This window comes from Stigmatopora argus, chromosome 9 (assembly GCF_051989625.1).
Source record: "Stigmatopora argus isolate UIUO_Sarg chromosome 9, RoL_Sarg_1.0, whole genome shotgun sequence".
NCBI lineage: Eukaryota > Metazoa > Chordata > Actinopteri > Syngnathiformes > Syngnathidae > Stigmatopora > Stigmatopora argus.
Genome location: NC_135395.1, coordinates 17,722,432 through 17,744,277, shown reverse-complemented (window position 1 = coordinate 17,744,277; position 21,846 = coordinate 17,722,432). Strand labels below are relative to the sequence as shown.

At 41.2% G+C, this 21,846-nt stretch overlaps 2 protein-coding genes across 3 annotated transcripts; both read right to left on the bottom strand.

Moving 5' to 3' along the window:
- Positions 1 to 1,271: 1,271 nt before the first annotated feature.
- On the bottom strand, positions 1,272 to 10,934 carry sfxn5b (sideroflexin 5b). Its single transcript, XM_077609316.1, has 14 exons — positions 10,588 to 10,934; positions 7,455 to 7,523; positions 6,750 to 6,827; positions 6,640 to 6,666; positions 6,526 to 6,580; positions 6,403 to 6,428; positions 6,196 to 6,249; positions 5,859 to 5,915; positions 5,692 to 5,757; positions 4,080 to 4,170; positions 3,826 to 3,941; positions 3,618 to 3,703; positions 1,655 to 1,772; positions 1,272 to 1,484 (listed from the first exon to the last, which is right to left on the bottom strand). Exons 1-14 carry the CDS (start codon positions 10,636 to 10,638, stop codon positions 1,407 to 1,409), a joined length of 972 nt encoding a protein of 323 aa, XP_077465442.1. The 5' UTR covers positions 10,639 to 10,934; the 3' UTR covers positions 1,272 to 1,406.
- A 581-nt stretch (positions 10,935 to 11,515) lies between these two features.
- rab11fip5b (RAB11 family interacting protein 5b (class I)) lies at positions 11,516 to 21,826 on the bottom strand. Of its 2 annotated transcripts, XM_077610375.1 has the most exons (8): positions 21,629 to 21,826; positions 21,023 to 21,525; positions 17,927 to 18,438; positions 16,163 to 16,730; positions 13,922 to 15,829; positions 12,862 to 12,991; positions 12,129 to 12,368; positions 11,516 to 11,664 (listed from the first exon to the last, which is right to left on the bottom strand). In XM_077610375.1, exons 2-8 carry the CDS (start codon positions 21,409 to 21,411, stop codon positions 11,605 to 11,607), a joined length of 3,807 nt encoding a protein of 1,268 aa, XP_077466501.1. In that variant the 5' UTR covers positions 21,412 to 21,525; positions 21,629 to 21,826; the 3' UTR covers positions 11,516 to 11,604. The 2 variants fall into 2 exon arrangements, with proteins under 2 accessions (XP_077466501.1, XP_077466502.1); XM_077610376.1 differs by lacking the exon at positions 21,629 to 21,826 and having other exon boundaries at positions 11,516 to 12,368; positions 21,023 to 21,612.
- Positions 21,827 to 21,846: the final 20 nt, after the last annotated feature.

The window sequence follows — 21,846 nt, the reverse complement described above, 5'->3', positions numbered from 1 at the left end:
TTTAATATAAGTATGCGATGTAGCTTACTGCATATTGTATTGATAGAAAATAGCAACAATATAAGTCCAAATAATGGATTTGTAATAATAATACTATTGAATTTATTCACATTGAGCACATTTATTTAGTAAAGGTAAAATCAGGCGATTTTCACTCAGTGTCTTGCTGGAAACTATACAAATAAAAAAAACATTTCAAGGTTTTAGAACAATATAAAGTTTGTACAAAGTAAATCATTAGGAATGCACACTCTATACAACACAATAAGGAAATTATTTTTCATATTAGGTAGGTTTCAAACATTGTTATTCACATTATTCAGGTTAAAATACCATGAGAACATTTTAAAGGTATTTTACATCATGCTGTATGCACATACACTAATTATCCAACTAACAAAAGTCCAAAATATTGTAATTTTTTCCTTATATTATTTCTTGCAGTGCTTGTGACAGTTAAAGACCCTGCAATATTCCCTCAAAAGTGTGAAAATAAAAATATGAATTCCTATGGTAAAGATGATATTACACGTCCAGTCATTGACAACCTCCCAAATCTATGAAATTAATAAACAATGATTGAGGTATAGCTGTCATTCAGTATTGTTTGACACTTTTGTGGTCATGTAAGAATAGAATTAAATACACATTTAATCCAAGTACATCAAAATATGCACTTTGTTGCTGACAGAATACAGTAGGCAGTGAAATTAATACTGTGCGTGTTGTTGACTAAAATATTTGTGTACAAATAGAATTTTTAGATATTAAAATATTGCTTAGATGAATATCAACTGACTCAAAAAGTCGGAGCACTCTTTGTTTTCGAGCCGTCACAAAATTATGACAAGTGCATAACTGGAAATTCTATAAAATCATATTACAAATATAGAAAATACTTGTGATGTTGATTTTCAGTATTTTATGAATACCAAATCCTTTTAATAGATGACCTACAAAATAAAAAAACCCTTTATAAATACATCAATGTTACTGTTTATATTTTCAAAAGATGAAAAACTATAGAAATATATTTAGAAAAGTGATTTTGTATTGTTGCTGAACTTTTGTGGCATATATTGTTATTGCATGTTTGAACTATTCCTGTTTTATTAGTGACCCATCTAGCAACATAAAATCCGAATTCACTTCTACATGATTTTTTTCTGCTATTAATAATTTAAAAATATATATATATATATATTTGCATTTTTTTAAAAATTATATATATATATATATGTTTTTTAATTATTATTATTTTTTTAATAATTAATTGCAGAAAAAAACACGAAAAAGTGAATTCGCAAATAATTGAAGTCGCAATAATCGAGGGAAGACGGTATTTCTCTGCATTTTATAAGTGGTGGCAAGATTTTACGCTTGTCTTTGTTTCCTGGCGTCACCCGTCATAAACCCTTGTTGTAGGTCACCACCTTGCAATCTGTTGCCATGGCAATTTCGGGCTCCAGGCGAGACACCTCAATCTGTAAAGTGGTTGAGGGGGAAAAAAATCAAACACAAAGAGAGAGGTGCTCGAAAGTGACATTCCAATTAGAATCCAGGGGACAAACACTAGAGGAGCGTGCGCTTGGGAGGGGGCGTTGGAGCCCCTTTTTGACCTTAAATGGCCATTGTGTGCGTTGTGTGTGTGTACCTCGGACATCTGTGGAAAGAGGCTGATGGCCACGGGCAGCGACAGGCCGAACGTCAGCAGACACACGGCGCCGTGGATGGGCAGCATCAGTCGACGGTTCTTCTGCAGGAAACGCAACCTGCCACGTGCAACGAAAAACTTATTTATCCAGGGAGAGAAAAAGGAAACTAGAAAAGGGAGCTCGTCCTTCCTTCAGAAGCCTGCAGTTATTTTGGGATGGGCAAAATTGCGGGTTTCATCTTCTGCTTCAAAACCACCTCAAGGGACAATTACCGTAATTACTCGAATATAACACGCAGGTTTTTGCAAAATAATTAATTCCAATAGTTGGGGGTGCGTGTTATAATCAAAAACTATTTTTTTTTTTTTTTTTTTTTTTTTCTTTTTTTTTTTTTTTTTTTTTTTGTCTTGTTACATGGCCCTTAGCCTGGTGCTTTTTCTTGCCAAATAAATTGAATTGAAATTGAATTGAATAAAATAAATTACAAATTTTCGATCGAAAAAAGCATTGTCAAACTCACTTTGACGCACGGATTTTACGTCATCTCGTAGAGCCGACGCACGGATTTTACGTCATCTCGTGAAGCCGAGACCACCACTGCCCCCCTCTAGCCTCGTACCCGTCTCAGTTCACCCTCTCTCAGTTCAGTGTTATAATCAATAACTAAAATAAATTACAAATTTTCGATCGAAAAAAGCATTGTCAAACTCACTTTGACGCACGGATTTTACGTCATCTCGTAAAGCCAATCGGATGATGTGTTGTGGGAGGAAGAGGAAGTGGATGAAGGAAGCGTGGACGTTGATAGGATTCTCAACGAAGAGATGTATGAGAGGACAGACAAAGAGAGAGAGGAACTTTTCATTTGAAGGATTCTAATGAATAAATTTGTTTGAACAAAACAATCGTGAAACGAAGAAAAAAAGGTAAGATTTCTGATTTTCGTCAGCGGGAAATTTTAGGTGCGCACTATATTCGAGTACTGCGTTTTTCCAGATTTTTTTGGCCCAAAGTTATACCTGCGTGTTATTTTCGAGTGCGCGTTATATTCGAGTAATTACGGTATTCAACTTGCTCTATTATTCATTAACAGAAACTCTAAATAGAATAAGATTAGATCCATTTTTGCAAGATATTGATATATTGCCATTCTTCATTTAATATATGGCAAGATGATTCGACATCTTGAGGTTCAAAGTGCAAAAAAAGTCTGATTATGAGTTCACAGATTGAATAATTATTTCTCAGTGCCATTGACGCCAATAGACGTCCAATCTATTTTAACGAAGGTGGTTACAGAAGTACTCATACTATATCCCTAATAACCAATATAATTATATTGATTATATATAATGGCATTTTTCACCCAGTACAAAATAATTATATAATACTTAAAAAAAAAAAACAGAACCTGATCATTTTTTAATTTGTTTTAATTTTTTTTAACCCAATTTTAATCCTCTCTTTAACAAACAAAAGCGGAACAATATCAAATTGTCACCGGAATAATTTGATTTTTCTGACAGCGGCCCTCACAGAAAAAAAAGTTGAAACACCCTGCTATGATTTCCACGGTCTATTTATAAATATAAAATAAATAAATAAATAAAGTCATGTAAATTGTGAGCGCAGCTGTGAAACAGCAGATGCTGCTGTTCCAGATTTTCAGGTTTGAACATTTCTCCATGGGCCCCAGGCTGCGGCTCCCACTGAACGCGTCATTAAAATACGCCTCGTTAGGTTCTGACATGTTGCGATGGACAAATAGAAGGTTTCAGAGCAGTAGCCTAAAAAATATCTATCTATTAAAAAACTGTCTTAGGTCAGAGAGAAAAAACTACATTTACAAGTCCCACTTGACAATAAGTCGTAAACTATGTGCGCCTTATAGTCCGTAAAATACGGTCATGGGATTTTGATAACTGCAATGGTTCTAAAAGTTCTGAGTGCACGTGGTCTTACCTCTCAAGGTAGGACATGATGATGGGGGGCAGCACAAAGATGGGCATGGGGAGGACCACACGCGTGAACGCCGTTTCCGCCACGGCCTGCGGGACGACAGCACGCTTGCTTTCAGAGGCGCGTTTAATTCCCTCCGTCGGGAGAGCAGATGGCGGGCGGCCGAGCCACGTCGACGGGAAATAATTCGGCCTGGGAAACCGTCACTCACGTGCGCGGCGGCGATTTTAGAGGAGCCCACCACCCTGCCGTCGGGGTCCAGCACGTCGATGCCTTCGGAAAGTTCGTTGTGTCTCATCAGGGCCACGTTGCAAATGTTTGCGCTGGCTGAGCGGGACGAGAGAAAAGGTTATTACAAGTATATCATGTTAGAAGGGCGCCACCGATAATATAGACGAGCGTAGCCGAGGAAAGAGACACAAAAGCGCCCGTGAACGCCGCTAATTGCGACCTTTGAAAACGTACCGACTGCTGGAAACGGGACGAATCGCTGAATGATGGTTCTGGTGGCAGGACTCAACTTATTGGCCTTCTGAATTAGCACATTTAGTCCCACCTATGACATATTCAAAAATATTTTGGACTACAAGTTCTACCAAAATAGCAATGAAAATCCGAATGCAAGAATTTTAAAAGATGGCAAATGATGTGACTTTCAATTATATTGAGGTTATTGACAACATCAGTTAGCATTCAATAAGAAACATCATTGTAATTCATTTTACCACATTCATAAACAGAGGCAATAAATAGGAAGCTTGAGATTTGAGAAAATCATGAGTACTAATAAAATGGTTAAAAGCAGATACGTATAGACGTTCAATCTAGGCTGGTATTGAGTGATGGTGTTTCACTGGTATTGGTGTTCATAGCCGTCAATGGCATCCAATAAGTTATTGTACACGTATCTTGCATAAATTTGATTTCAGTGAAGCCCTGCATAATCACAGTTTAGTATATTCACAAATTCTTGGATTTGCTGATGTGTTAAAAAAGTGCCCATTTTTCTAAGAATAAAAAAAAAATTGCTCTTTTGGGTGCCACTTTTGAAGTTACTTTATATCACATGTGTCAAAGTGGCGGCCCGGGGGCCAAATCTGGCCCGCCGCATCAATTTGTGTGGCCCGGGAAAGTAAATCATGAGTGCCGACTTTCTGTTTTAGGATCAAATTAAAATGAAGAATATAGATGTGTATTAAATTTAAATCAATAAATGTCATTTTTTAATCCATTTTTTCTGTGTTTTGAGTTCAAAAATCATTTTGTAAAATCTAAAAATATATTTAAAAAAAGCTAAAATAAACATCGTTTTAGATTTATAAAAAACTGAATATTCAGGGCTTTTAATCCAGTTCTTTTAATCCATTTATAAAAAAAATAATCTAAATATTATATCTAAAATGGTCCGGCCCACATGAAATAGAGTTGACGTTAACGTGGCCCGCGAACCAACCCGAGTCTGACACCCCTGCTTTATATGATAAATAGAAGGGGAGATTTATTCAGTGTGGCAATATCATTTTTAAAACACGAAAATGATAATATTGTTTGAGTTATCTTTAAAAAAAAAGTGTAAAAAAGAAGAAAGATACAACTTTTTTTTTCAACTGGACTTCACTCATAACAAAATAACAATGATTAGTAATGGCATTTCATACAAAAAAAACATTACTAATCAATACAGTAATCCCTCGAATATCGCGGTTAATGTGCACCAGACATGGCCGCGATAATCTAAAAATCGCAAAGTAGGATCACCCCTATGATAACTTTTTTTCCTTTAGTGCTAGTCCTAGTAGCAAGAGTTTCAGTGTGGATTTTCACATTTTTATGAAGTTACCAAAAAAAAACATTAAAATAATTAATAGCAGAAAAAAAATCGCAAAGTAGTGAATTTGTGATAAGTGAAGACGCAATAATTGAGGGATTACTGTAATCCTTTTAGGGAAAAACAAGAACAAAGAAAGAGAAAATCATATAAATAAATAGTGAACCATAAATATGTGGAGACTTACTGCACATTTTATCAAATGTTGTTTTTAAATATAGTGGTTGTAAGCCTACTAAAATGACTCACAGCAATGGACACGGCACTGGTCACAGCTCCAAAATAACCTTGCAGAAATCTGGACGTTGGCGTTGGCTAAAAAACAATAATCGCAGACCAAAATATGTTATGATATATGTGGGTTTATTTCCTTATTTGCTAAAAGAACCACGGCATTCGTGAGTTGTGTCGCTTACCTTGGTGGCATTGCGGTTGGCATAGTTGACACAAGCATTGTGACTCTGATTCAGCCACTGCAAAAAAAGTAGCATCGTGATAAAGTATGAATTATAAAAAAAGCACTGGCAATTCACCACATCTTATTCTGAGTTTTAGCTTTTAAATGTCATTAAGCAAACCAGAATTTCTACATTCACATTCAAACTTGGAAATAAGGTGCAAATAAAGGATTTGAAGTGTGCATTATAGTCAGAAAATACGACAAGTCAAGGCCCTTCTGAATTGAGCTAAAAAAAAGAATAAAGACAAAAATGAGAATGATGAATGCATTGATGAAACACTATGCATATTTACCTGCCATATAATGGTGGATGCCACCGTCTGATTGGGCAGAAGAAGGCCGATGACCTATGGCAGATGGAAGTCAGGGAAGAGAGCTTTATTTTGGAATCAAGAAAGTCCAAAATTCATCTTCCCTCAAGAATAAAAATATGACCATGAGAATGACATTGGCGTAGGCTAAGCCAATGATTGGAGGAAAGACGACAGTGCGGCACTTACAATGGGCGTTCCAAACGGGACGTAACCTGCGCGGGCCAGAAAGTAAACAAATAAACAAATGCTGAGCCCAGACGAGGACAACGACACGGGGGGACTCGGCTAAAGATCTTCATCTTCTTCTACCTGACATTCGGAAGGGCATGAAGATCTTGTCGCCCGTGTCGGGATGAATGATGGCCTGGGATGACGAGATGGCGTCATCCACGTGCGAGCGGCGCCGTGTTGTCGACGACTCACCTGTTTGATCTTTTGGGCTTCCCATAACTTGACGAGGCAGAAGAATTAACACGGCGTCAATCGATTAAGTTTAGATGATTTAGCGTCATTTCTATGGGAGGAAGACTCACCTGGAGATTGGAGATTCCCGGGGGAAGGGTTCCATGTTTGAAGTCATCCAAGAGCTTGATGCTGTCTTTGAGTCGTTCCTACAGTCAGAATCGACAAGATCTGCATTGGTGAAAAACGAATGGACTGGCAAAGGTTCAAGTTTTTCGCGTGTAAAAGCAAACAGGTATTTTCAATTCAGTCTCATCAATGACATCAAAGACATCAATGACGTTTCTATTTTTACAATAATCCAGTGAAACTAGTGTAGATAAATCTGGTCATTGATTTGAAATAAAGAACAAATGGACTCTTGCAGCCACACCTGGAATTATGATGAGTTTTATGTGTTAAGTTTTATGTGTTAAGTCATATGTGTCAAAGTGGCGGCCGGGGGCCAAATCTGGCCCGCCGCATCATTTTGTGTGGCCCGGGAAAGTAAATCATGAGTGCCGACTTTCTGTTTTAGGATCAAATTCAAATGAAGAGTATAGATGTATATTAAATTTCCTGATTTTCCCCCTTTTTAAATCAATAATTGTCCTTTTTTAATCCATTTTTTTCTGTGTTTTTAGTTCAAAAATCATAGTAAAATCTAAAAATATATTTAAAAAAAGCTAAAATAAACATTGTTTTAGATCTATTGAAAGAAACAGAATATTCAGGGCTTTTAATCCAGTTCTTTTAATCCATTTATTTAAAAAAAAATCTAAATATTAACTTTTTACCTCAGATACAAAAAGTGTGCTCGGGTCGATGACGTCCACAAAATGTCGGAGACGGCCCAGAAAGGAACCCTGGAATGGCGACACAGAACAGGATGAAGTTATTTGGAGAACATTTGGAGAAAAATCAGCTTTTTCAGCCTTGCCATGCAGATAGAAACCTATTTTTTTAAATGAAGCATGAAACTGTGGGTCAAGCCTCCCCCCTTTTATGTTTAGCGTTGCCTTCACTGTCCCCCATCAGCTCTTGCCAACTGCCGTGCGTGAATGCCAGCAGCGTGAACAAGCGCAAGAATACCGCCAAGGGCCCGCTTGGCAAAGCAGATGGAGCGCCACTAGGCAGCTTCAATCAAAACGAGATTCAAAACACTAAACACTAAGCAAACCTTCCTTTTTTAAAAGCATTTTAACCACGATTCCGGTTGTCAACGACCTTGATTGGCGTTCCTCAAGTGTAAAAAGCTACTCTGGGATGCCTGGGCCGTCTCGCCCTCCCGTGTTGCTGCTCCGTGAAAGAGCGGGCTTTAATTATGCATGAGTTCTAGCTCTCAGGGGGGACGACAACACAACGAGGCTTTCACAGACGCTGCGCAACACTCTGCGCACACAAACCAAGGCGAGATTTAGCGCCGATTCAAGGACTGGCCTCGTTTTTTTAGCAGCGACGTGACTCGGTAAAAACTACGTTGAAAAACAAGCGTAAAAGTCCCGTCGTGATTGTCACGGCTTCCCTCTTTGGACAGCGAACTCGCTAAGGGGTGTCGGGGCACTCAAAATATATCCTTACCCTTTTGACATTACTCATACTAATTGTGTGTGTATGTGTTCACATAGCCTGAAAGATCCTACCAGAATTCTCAAGGGCTAAGTGCTAAATCAAGTTAATTAGCAGACTAGTTAGCCGTAGAAAAAATCCTTATATGGAAATTCCTTTTTAAGTGAAACTCGTCCACTAATATTGGAATCAACAACCACTTTTGCCTGTTGGAAAAGAATTCAGAAAACAGGAGTCAGATTATCAAAGGTTGTCTTTTCTTTTGCAAATATATTATTATTTTAGTTATATATTTTTTTTATTTTTTATATCTTATATTTATATAATTCATATATTTTTATTTTATATTTAATATATTTTTATTATATATTTAATTGTTAATTTATCTATATATTTATTTCTATATTTTTTATATTTATATTTCATATATTTTTATTTTATATTTAATATATTTTATAATTTATTTAATATATTTTTATTACATATTTAATTGTTAATTTACTTATATATTTATTTCTATATTTTTTATATTTATATATTTAATATATTTTTATTTGATATTTAATATATTTTATAATATATTTCATATATTTTTATTTGATATTTGATATATTTTATAATATTTAATATATTTTTATTATATATTTAATTGTTAATTTACTTATTTATTCATTTCTGTATGTATTTATTTATTAACTTATTTATTAGCTATCTATTTATGTCTATAATGTCTTTTCCTGTGTCTGTATTCTCACCCTCTTGCTACTGTGAAAGTGAAATTTTCCGAATACGGGATGAATAAAGTGATCCAATCCAATCCAAACCAAATAAAGAATGCTGGTCTGAGAACTCATCCTGAAGGTCTTCAGCGCCAATTACAGCAATGATCATTTCGCAAAGAGCGCTAACATTTAATTAACTGACCAATCCATTCGTATCTCCACGCATGTCCTGCATAAAATAAAGTGATTTTGTCCGTCCCGTGCGGATGAAATAAGACTGGACGAGTGATGCGTCTTAGTTGGACTTTGCTCAGAGAAGAGGGAGGAGGAGGTAAATCATTCCCACGATGCTGCAGCCGCATCAGCAAAAAAAAGCCAGCGCTTAAAACCTGAATGTCACTTTCACGAAGCTGAGCCATGCAAATGTTTAATCACTCATTTGCGGGAATGGAAAATTGAGTAATGGACTGAGTTCAATGCAAGTGAGGAGCCCATCAATCTCGGCTCTCGGACGCCAGTGGCAAGTCGCGTCCTTTTTCCAATCAGGAGTCAATTAGGTTTCCAGCAAGATTGCCTTCAGCCATTCCAAATTCATGACCAAACATCTCTTGGTTTTATATACGGCTTAACCCTTATTATAATTGAAAGAGAGCTGCGATGGACGCCATTTTAATTGTGAGGCAACTATAGATACACAGCTACAGCTTCGACTAATGGTTATTTTAATAATCAATCGCCTTTTGGGGGGTTTTAGTTGAATAATTAGTGCAAATGTCTAACTATAACTATATAACTCGATTTTCGCTGGTTTATACAGGGGGGAAAAGGGGGAACTGATACAGATTTCTTCTCATTTCATTTTTTTGAACCGCTTTATCCTCACTAGTGTCACGGGGGGTGCTAGAGCATATCCCAGTTGACACCGGGCCAGAGGCAGGGAACACCTTGAATTGGTGGCCAGCCAATCGCAGGGCACGGTGACACAAACAACCAATCATTCATAGTTAGGGGCAATTTCGAGTGTCCAACCAGCCTACCATGCATGTCTATGGAATGTGGGAGGAAATCGGAGTACCCGGAGCAAACCCACGCAAGCCCGGGGAGATCATGCAGGTGGACCGACCTGGATTTGAACCCAGATCCCCCACTGTGAGACCGACGCACTAAGCACTCATTCGCCGATCGGCCGTCAGACACAGATTTATGGCATTTGGATTCATTTCAAAAAGGGATAATTGATTTTTTTCCTCCTTTAGTTTAGAAGGGAATTCATGTAATACATTAAACTGATAGTAAATGAATAATTTCGCATTAGCCAGAGCTTCAATTTTAAGGCAGTTCTTACATAAACAATACATCACCTAATTCACATTGTTGACTTGATACACAAGATAGTTTGAACGGCACATCGTGGATTATTCCATATTGTTTGAGCCTAGTAAACTCGTTAAAATGCCTCTTTTCGCCGAGGGAAAGAAAAGTTAACGAGTTTCTACTGAGACTAAAAGTCAAGGCAAGTAAGAAGCATCCCGAGCCCCGCTCGAACGATCGGAGGGAGGGCACAAAGCTCCCTGTTTTTCCCCCCTAACCTGCACGTTAAATATCACTACATCCGATAAGAAAGATCACGATGCCTTACCTGATCGTATCGCGATCCGCCCAGCCGGAAAGCAGCACAAGCCTCCGCCATGACAGGGATCTGCTTACTATTATTATGATTAAGATTATTATTATTATTTTTGCAGGGATTAAGTGTGAACCCGATGCATTCGCCCCCAAGTGCAGTCAACTCCTCGCAGCTGAAAGTAGTGGTGGGGAATGAGGTTGGCTGCCAGTCCCAAAGCCTGCTGGGAAATGTAGTCCATTTGGCCTCGGTTTTTTAGAAACGTAGCGTGCGTGACTCACGCACGACGTGATCGATCGATGACGGATGGTTGCACAACTGACCCGATCGATAGTGTAGATTTGATAGCGAGAGACAGAATAAGAGCATTAAACATTTATGTTTTGCAGGAAATATGAACATGAATAATAGATAGATGCCCCAAAGAAACACGCACGCAAGCTATTTTATCAAAGTAGGTCACACAAATATATTGTAATAAAATGGGTTCATTTGGAATTCAAGTAGGGGATGATCAATTGGAATTTGGAACAGGGAATGAATTTTTAATTTGATTATCAAATAAATTCAATAACTTTGAGGTACAAAAAGTAAATTGACTATACAACTTAATATAAGACAAGTTTTATTCTAGTTTACTACATTAACTTGGACAGGTTTTGATCCCTGAGCTACTGTTCAAATAACTAGCCCCACCTAGTGTTAAAACGGTAAAGTGCAGTAGCATGTAGGTTGAATTTAAGCTTCTTTACTCACAATATTCAATGATATTTTTCTAATTTGCTGCGATTAACTCACTGGCAACCGATTCATCTTTGACCAACCCTAACCCCATCCTTTTATAGTAATGAAAAAGTGGGGTGAGCGCGTTCTCTAGTGGTCAGAATGGGCATCACACCAGTCAGCAAGTGCCAACATCCACACCAAAAAGGCCACATGATGATTAGGGTGACATTTTATTCTTGGACAAGACATCTTTGAGAAGCCAACTTGTTCTACATGAGAAAATCTTGTATGGAAATAAGTCTGCAGTCACGTGATTATACTCAAAGAGCACGCTCGTAGTCTGAGTCTGCATCTGGAGCACAGCAGCTGAGGAACGCAGTGCCGTGTCGGAAAAGGAAACAATAATAATCATTTTAGAACACTGAAATAATGAACACCATTTTTTTTTTGCTGACTAACTTCTTGTTTTCGGAACAATACTTACCTTAGCATCCCCTCAAGTAAAAAAAACAACAATTTTTTGCATTTACAAAATAATAATTTAAATAATAACCGTCGAATAATAACGACTTATTGTTCTTATAGTACAATCTTGCATTTAGATTCTAATTTCGACTAGTGCCAACGACAAAAACTGGTTTTGATAAGCTTTTTGAAGCAAATAGAAGCTTTTTTGTATTGTTTTGGGCCTTTTTGCTAGTGTTATTAACGGCACGCATGCAATAATATGTCAAGAGGTGATTAGTAGCGGTTGGAAGACATCTTGCTTTCAGCCCGTCTACTAAATCCTACGTTGTGGGACGAGAGCGTCACTTGTGTCTGGAGCGCACCTGGAGCAGCGTGGGCGTCTGCTCTATGATGCGCAGCAGGAGGTTGTCAATATAATCCTCCAAGTCGCGCACCTGCGCTTTGACCTTTTTCAGCTCCGCCTCGCACTTCTCCAGCTGAGCCTGTTGCAGCTCGGAGGCCGCTCGCTCCTTGCTCATGTCAATGTCCTGCTGAAGCAGCAAGGAGATGAGCTCCATGTTGTTTAGGTGCTCGTACAGAGCCGACCTGTCCTCGGTGGGCTCCTGCGGAGAAGATGGAGGGAGATGTGATGGTAGGTGGCAACTCACAGATGTAAGATACGCTGATATAAGGCTTATTTTAATGTATTTAGTTTAAAAAAGAATTTTTTAGGGGTGGCCCGGTGGATGAGTGGTTAAATTGTTGGCCTCGCAGTTCTGGGATCCTGGGTTTGAATCCAGGTCGAGTTTCGCTGATTTCGCCCAGCATTCCAAAAAACATGCATGCTAGGCTAGCTGGCTAACACTCTAAATTGCCACTAGGTATGAGTGTGAGTGTGGATGGTTGTCCGTCAGCTGGGATAAGCTCCAGCACCCCCCCCCCCATGACCCCTGTAAGGATAAGCGGTTCAGAAATAGAATGAATGAATCTTTTTAAGAGTTGTCTTAGAAGCACTGGTGTTTTACTGAGGTGGAGAAATTTTAGGTTACCGTAGTTTCTGGACTATAAGGAAAAAATAAAATGTTTTTGTTTTTAGGGAGGACTGATGAAGCTCACCTGAATTTTCGTGGGTTCAGCCGCCACCTGCTGGGCGGAACGTCCCGGGCTGATGGTGGATTTAAGTTTCTCGAAAACCGAACGACTCTCCTTCTTCTCCGATTGGCTCAAAGGCTTCACTGGGTGTGGTCTACATTGTAGGGAGGTCAGAACAGCAGTCGTTTGGAACAAGCTTCCATCTTATATACCATATATTTTTCGGTCTACATTAAACGCGATTTTCAAGGGATTACTACCCAAATGTTTTTGTCCACTCAATTTACACAAAGCTATCACATTATAATAATATAAAAGAATGATTTCAATGAAAAAAACGAATCACAAATACCCTTTTTCAGTTGTGCAGCACTAAAATAAGCTTACAAGCCAATTGTTTAAAAATGTATTTAAAAAAAGCGAATAAATCTGCTTACCCAATGCAACTAATTGAGCGTTTTATGATGATTTGTTGGACATTTTCTTTTGTTACCGCAAGGTTTCTTTCAATAGTGTTAATATAAGTATAGAAATATTATAAAACATTCTGTATATCAATAAATATTTGCAATCTTATGGATTATTTGTCACTGATTCTGTTAACTCGCTGTCAATGGTAGCAAATGAGTCAATATCTAAAAATGTAAATTAATACAGTTAAAAAAATAATAATAATAATATATATATATATATATATATATATATATATATATATATATATATATATATATATATATATATAATCCAGTTTCCGATAATTAGCAGCTAGCTATTTTAGGCTATTTGGTTGCAGGTCATTAGAATGTAAATACAAATATTTATCAAAAATAACGGAATCCAGCTAAAGAACATGAGCGAGAACGAAGATCCAAAACATGCGATGATGACACAAGAAAAATGTGAAGAGCAGTTGGGCAGCAACCAGCAAAAACGATGAGAGCATGCATGCGTCAAATGAGCAAAAAAAATGAACAAATCAAATTGAAACGACTACTTTTGCCCGTTTTGAATCGGCGCCGTCTTCCCTAAGCGCCCGTAAAAAGGGGGAGTTTATTTATTTCCCAGTGTGATTGCTAACTCTCACCTGCTCTCCTGGTAGAGCATGTTGCAATCTGGTCCAGGTTCCTCAGTCAAAAGTGAGCGTTGAAGATCCGTGGTCGATCTGCTTAAGTTGAAGGAGGAGCAAGAGGAGGTCCTGTAGGGGGGTACAACCAGAGACCTACTGGTTCCACCGCTATGCTCCCCAGTATTGGAGGTGGAAAAGGGCAAGTGGGGAGAAGATGGGAGAGAACATCCCTCGGCAGACTTTGGAGGACTCGTCAGATGAGGGCTGACTTTGGCGTGGAGGATTTCGAAGCCCATCTCAGAAGGGTTTTCGGTTAAATGATCCTCCGAGGGAAGTGACCAATCAGGTCTTGGCGACCTATTGAAAAGGATGTTGTCTTCGTGGTCGGATAATGCCACGTTGGGAGATGGAGCAGATTTTTTAGGTTGATAGGACGACGGACCTTCGTTGAGGAGCGAAGACAGTAAACCCAGCTCGGTCCTGCTCGCGGATGGAATTCCTTTTGGTCTTACCCGTGCGCTAGCCACGGCGGGAAACAGTTCTAGCTCGGTTCTAAGGTTCCCATTGTCGTCACGGTCTTTTCTCGTTTCTTTAAAAGCATCGTTGCTTTCCGTTTTATCCAAGGCGGGATCGGATTGATTCTGTTGGGTTTTAGCCAAGTTGCTAACGCTGTTGGTCTCGAATAGAAAGTCCTGGCAAACCGGAGAGACTTTGCAGGTGTTTTTGTCCAAAGACGAGTCGCTTAAGAGTAACTTGGTGTCTTTAAAGGCGTTAGCGTTCACCTCGCGGTGTACGGCACTTTGGGAATCGTGCGATAGGCCTTCCATGCCTTCTGCTGCGTCTGAATGAGACGATCCGTCGGAATCTACGAAGCCGAAATCGAAATGGCTCACGTTCGCGTCCAGATCTTCAGAGGTTAGCGTGAAACTAGCATTATTGTTCGTGTATGGGGTAGAAGACGGCGTGGTCTTTAACTCTGACATGGAGAGGAAGTCAGACGATTGATTCCAAGGGCAGGATATCGTCGTCTTACACTCGGGAACGGTCCCGAGGCCCGTGTTGTTGTTAACTACATGAAAATAGGGCTGTCCCACCCGTGAAACCCGCCCGTACAAGTCTTGTTCAAAAAGCATGCCGCCCCAGAAGTCGGTGACGTCTTCCAAGGGTTGGTACTTCTTCAGAGTCTCTTCGGACGGAGATGGGACCAGTCCGCGAATTTGAGAGTTCAGATGGGCGGAATCCGAGGTCTGGTTCTCGGGCGACACGCTTGACGATAGTCGTTTACATGCCGACTCTCTGGCATGTTGCAGTGAGGCTACTCCGGTCCGGGAGAGAAGGTAGGCTTCCTTATGGACGGCCAGTTCTTGGCCTCGGTGGAGCCAGCCGTCGGAGTTGATCTCCTTGGTCAAAGTTCTCTTGGGTCTCCTCGGAGGTAAGGGCGGGGCTTGGGGATTAAAATGACACGCCAGGTCATCGAACCTCGGCATCTGAGAGGGATTTCCGCCGGGGGAGTTGAGTCTATATGACGCGAACGTGTCGAAGGAGTCTTCCCACTCCCGCGAGTTTGCCAACGTATTGGTCATTTGCGGTAAAAACTCAGGCAATGATATCTGCTTCGGCAGGGGTCGAGGACGTTCCCTTTTGGTCGGGAGTGTATCGCTAGGGTCTCGAGTCGGACCGGGGACGCCATGGGTGGAGTGCGGTGAAGTGTAACGAAAGGTTGAGGAGCTGGACGCGCCGGGAGGGGATCTTTGCAGCTCCTCAAAGAAGGGGTTGGAGGGGGAGATGGGGGTGCTTGGGGGGGTGAGGGGACGGGGGGGAGGTTGTTCAATGAAGGGGGAGTCGGAGGTGGAGGAAGTGTGCCCGACTACAAAGTTGCAAGCAGGGAGGTTTGTGTTGTTTTCTAGTTTAGGAGACACTTTCAGCCTGTAGAGGAAAAGAGGGCACAGTGGTCCTCTCAGTTAAGCCAAAAAGACGCTTCGAAACAAAACAGACACCAAAATATTAGCTGGTATTGCAAAAGGGTCCAAATGTTAAAAATGACTGTAACCTAAAACTCAAATGAAGCAAAGCGTGGATGCAAAATAATCAAGCATGGAGTGTGAAGTAGTCTATGGTCTAAAATTGGGTCAAACTGGGGTGCTTAGGTGGCATCGTCATTGTGAAATGGGAAGACGCATGGTCTAACTCGCTCTTGAAGTCGAACCACGTTCAACTCAGGACAGAGAATCGCAACAAACAGCTTGTTGGCTAACTCACCTGGGCTTGTTCTGGGGGTCCGTGGAGGTGAACCAGCCCCTGAACCTCCCTTCGGGAGGGGGGGCCGCCGCCGGTATCCCGTCCGACTTTGTCGGGACGGAATCGCTCCTTCCTCCGGAGAACAGGTTCTTTCTCAGCTTCCAGCCTTTATCGGAAGAATCGGCGGCGGAGGGGTTCGCCGCGGGCTCGGCTAGTACGCCTATTTCAGGAGGCCCCGCCTCTTTTTGCTCCTCTTTCTTGGCCTTATCAAAAGACCAGCGTCGGCCTTCCGCCAGGGAACCTTTGTCCTTGGCCAGGTTCTGCAGAGAACGGGACAGCGGGGAGCATTTCTCCAACAAGACCAACTTGGATGGCGTGGTCCCGACGTTCTTTGGGATCGAAGGCTCAGAGTCATACACATGGCTGCCATTTATACAGACGGAAGACTGCGACTGACTCATGCTTTGCCGCTCCCCGACGGACTCCGTGGTGGGATTCGTCGGAGGGGAAGGCGCCGCCATCTTACTGGCGTCGTCGCTCGAGGCCCGCTTGTGGGTCGGGATCTTTGTGGCGATCCGACTGCTGAGAACTGTGGAAGAAATGTGGTGATGACCATGAACAAACATGAAGACATCATTTTTCTCAGAAACTACGTCATGTCAAAAGATAATTCTTTGTTTTTACCCTCAGCAGGTCTCAAAGAGAAAATAAAAATGCATGCCTTGCAAGAGTTTGGGTCTTAGGAGGTTAAACAATGTGAGTTCATCATTGAACCGAAGGGTCATGGTGTGATGGAGCCTAGCTTTTAAGAAATGTAAGTTTGACTATATTTGTATTATTGAGTTAGCAACTGTTGAAAGGACCTCTAGTATTCAATGTATTGCAATTTTACACCATGAAAAATTACAAGCAAAAGTACATCTCATCGGACCGTGACCGGACGTTTGGTCACTGGACGTTTGGTCGCCGGACGTTTGGTCGCCGGACGTTTGGTCGCCCGGACGTTTAGTCGCCGGACGTTTGGTCGCCCGGGTGAATATAATTTTGAGAGCTGGTTTCAACAGTAAACTCTCTGTCATGTTGTCAAACGTCCGGCGACCAAACGGAGGATTTTTTTTGTACGTTCATAAAAATGTGAAAATCCACGCTGAAACTCGTAAGCGGAAGCCATTCCTGTGTCCTAAAAAATGTAAAAAATATATATATAATTAGTATTATTATTATTTTTTTAAAATAGGGGTGACTATACTTTGCGATTTTTTGTTCATCGCAGCCATAATCGAGGGATTACTGCAAGGGTGTCAGACTCGGGTTGGGTGTCAGGCCGCTTTAACGTCAACTTGATTTCACGTGGGCCGGACCATTTTAGATATAATATTTAGATTTTTTAAAAATAAATGGATTAAAAGAACTGGATTAAAAGCCTTGAATATTCAGTTTTTTTGTAGATCTAAAACAATGTTTATTTTAGCTTTTTTTAAATATATTTTTCGATTTTACAAAATGATTTTTGAACTAAAAACAGAAAAAAATGGTTTAAAAAATTACAATTATTGATCTAAAAGGGGGAAAATCAGGAAATTGAATATACATCTATACTCTTCATTTGAATTTGATCCTAAAACAGAAAGTCGGCACTCATCATTTACTTTCTCGGGCCACACAAAATGATGCGGCGGGCCAGATTTGGCCCCCGGGCTGCCACTTTGACACATGTGGATTACTGTATATTCATTCATATCTCCTTTCCCTTTATGATATAAATGGAACTGAAAGTCAAATTACCTGTTTTAGTGCGATCCCCTTCTCCGTAGCGGGGTTCCACGCGTGGCACGACCGAATAGACGGGCGAACTGGGGAGGTCGGAGAGCAGGCCGAGGGCCGGCGGGGGGCCGAGGGTCTCGCTGGCCACGGACGAGGCGCTGCTCTCGGAGGCCAGTGACGAGCACGACCGGGTGTCGGCCGACTTTTTCAGCTTTCCCTTGAAGAAATCTTTCATTTTATTCCTCTTCTCCTCCGCCATCTCTTCGGCGCCGGTTTCGTCGTCCGAGGGCTGCCCCGACGGCGCCGAGAGGGCGGCGTAGCGGCCCGGCACGATGGCCGAGGAAGACTCGGCGTCCGGGCGCTTCCTGCCCGTCACGCGGTCCTTGAGTCGGCCGAAGGCGGAGCGTCGCTCGTCCTTGGCGGTCAGGTCGAACATGCTGGCCGTCATGTTGTTGCGGGTGAACTGCACCGTCAGCTGGAGCTCGCCACGCTCTTTTGCCTTGCGACTCGCCTTCGAGTGCAGCTTGAACCACCTGAAATGATCCAACAGAGGACACGGGAACACATTTTATAGCGTGATAACAACTCGTCCCAGAATGCCTTTTAACGAGGTTCCTCTTTGTGAATGGCGACCGATCATAAACTATTCCGAAGAGTGTGGTCTAGTCCAATAGCTTCATTATTTGAAAAACTGGAGCTCGATATGGAAATTGTCAAGAAATAAAAAGGTGATTCAAGATTTTAGATTATTTTAAGTTAGACTACATGGGAAATTTAGCATCTTTTTCGATACATTCCATTGCATTCCATTTATGCAAAAATCTTGCCATAGTATTTTGGATTGGATTGGATAACTTTATTCATCCCGTATTCGGGAAATTTCATTGTCACAGAAGCAAGAAGAGGCATAGTTATAAGTCAGACAGTAGAGTCGTAAAGGCCGCAAAACAACAAAGCAAAAGCACAAAGTACAAAGCAAATCAAAGTCAATGGGATCATTAAGAATCACCAAATCAAATCAATTTTTTTTGGTACATTTAAGACTTTTTGATGATCTGGAAAATATCAATTATAATCAAGTTTTAAGTTTAGGATGAAGTGCCCAGGCTTAATTGACTGGGGAGTGGAAATTTTACCAATAAAAGGAACCAGGACAAAGTAAGTGAGATTTTGAGACCTCCCGCCCGTAATGGTTGTTTTTACAAAGGTTATTGAAAACAGCATCACTTTTGTGGTGGGTTGCACTAAAAAGTACATACCACACGACATTGTTGTTTTATACTTTGCTCTGAAAACCAGTATTTATGTAACTATGTGTAATATATCTTAAAATAAACTGCTCGCTGTATCACCCGGACAAAATGAACCACAACAAAATGATTGATTTCCTATTGAAAGTGACTACCGAATATGACATAATCAGTCGATATCGCCTTAGGCCTTGCGCACAGAGCGCTGACTTTGACCGACAAAAACTTTCCCAGCCTCAAAGCAAAACCCCAAATCGGATGCTTTCCAAGTTTTATCGCAAGATACGAAGAAACCTAGACCAACCAACGTGTTTTTCTTAAGCGGTCGGAATTCCGAGTGTACGTTCCACAGCTTGTGGACACTCGCGAAGGGCGGGCGGGCGGGCGGAGAGGCCGCAATTGAAGCCAGATGTGCAAATCTTTGACATCACAACAACGCCGTTACGTCATCCGAACCCAAATCAATGCTCTTCTGAAATTCCAACTTAAATAAAGCATTCAAAAGTGCGCCCGTTGCTGTTTACGGTTTGCCCCGAAGTCCCGTTAGAAGACAACGACGACAAATTGGAATGAAGTGGTTCGGGTTTGGATGATCGAGACGCGAAAATGCTGTGTCGTGGCTACGTTGCGGTCGTGGATTGACCTGTTCGCAGGCCAGATGAAGAAGCTATGAGGAATTTGATCCGCATGTGTGAAGATTCAACACGAACAGAACTGCTACTGCACGCCTATTCTCGCTATCATTTCAGATGTGTGGACATTCCATGTTTTGAAAAAATTGGTTACTATATTTGACATCTCCATAAGCACATATTTCAGTTATGAACTGCAAAAATAATGTGACAGCCCCACTCCAGTGGCCACACAAATTGGCATAGATTTTTTAAAACATTGATTTCGATCGACCATATGTTTACGCTAGCGCTGCTATAATGCTTTGGTAAGGACAACTGAATGTGAATTGATCAAAATACTAATTTACTTTTGACTTTTGCCGTTTCATCAACAACATAGTCATACGCATCAAAACGGATTTGTATTATTATCGCTGTACGTCAATTGGAGCGGATTGTCTTAAATATACGTATGTTTATAATTTGGATTCAATCAATCAAAGGCCATTGAATTGAATCTTTGCAGAATATTGCATACTTGTCCGAAGAATCGGTAATGTATTATGGTTGACAAAAGCTAAAATTTCTACGTCTCCAAAAGTTCCTGTCCCCCTTCTTACCATCCTCTTAAAAAAAATTATAGAACTACAAGCAACAAAATGGATGCGAATAAATAAATAATGAAATTCTGCACCGATTCCTATATTAATTTTACATACTATTCATAAGAGACAATGGTGTTTTAAATCGTTTTGTTACCTGACATGTTTATTCAGGCGAGTACAGTAATCCCTCGAGTATCGCGGATAATGTAGACCAGACGTGGCCACAACAAGACAAAGGACTTGGACTAAAACTCCCATATACCGTTTTTTTAAGGAACTATTTTCACTGAGTACAGTATTTAAAGTAATTACAATTTAAGCTATATACATTATATTTAGATATTAATACATTAGTTTTTTATCATTGTACTTGTATTTATGTATAGGTAAGAAAACATGTAGTCGTAGTTATAACAGGGGTGATCCTACTTTGCGGTTTTTAGTTTACCTGGTCTACATTAACCGCGATATTCGAGACATTACTCTATTAGGTTTTGACTCCCGAACTAGACCCTCAGGCACTGTTAGAGTGCACTGCTGAAAAATGGGCCACAAAACGTAGGTCGTACTCAAGCTTCTCATGCGGGCCATGATCAAGGATATTTATAGAAAATAACAGTTTAACTCTGCAAGGTTCTGTATACTCACTCCTCTCTCGGACAGGAGCCTTCCCGAAACATGCGGTCCAGTGGGATGAGCGTCCGGCCCAGGAAGACGTCGAGTCCGATGAGGACCCGGTGCATGACGGTGACGACCAGGTCAGCGCAGCCGGGTGGGTAGGCTCCACGACCACCCTCCTCATCCTCCTCCAGGATGCCCGGGAGGAGCTCGAAACAGCACTCCTCGGACCACACGGGAACGTCGGCCTTGTCCACCAGGCCCGTGGTGTACTTGTTCTTGCCCACCTGGACCACCGCGTACAGGTAGCGGCTGCCATGTTTGCTCTTGGTCCGCAGTCCCCTGGCGCGGAGCAGCGCGACATTGACGTGCGTGGGGACCCACCTTTGGTCGTCGTCCAGGTCGACCAGCGACATCATCTTGAGAGCTGCTTTCTGGGGGGTGCTCGGCTCGGCTCGGGTCGCTCGTCAAGCTGCGAGGCGGTTCGGAGGGTCCATCCCGGAACGGAACCGGCAGGTCCGGTGATGAACACGCTGCGTTGATGATGGCGCAGATGGGTTCAATAAAACTGCAACATTTTCACGCCCTCCCCAACGAACGGTTGTGTGTGTGTGTGTGGTTTTTTTGGTACTGTACCGGAATGTCAACACATGCTCGAGTTGTTCTGGGCGGAACCATCATGGTCACATGGTCATCATTGAAGGAGAGGGAGAGGGGGGATCTATTAAAACCACGTGCGACCCTAGAGAAGCTTGTCATCATCTCGTCGCGTGATGACGATAGAAATGCAGCGTGTTAGTAAAAAAAAGATGTAGACGATGACGTCTTGGACGTTGCATTTAAAGGCTAATCAT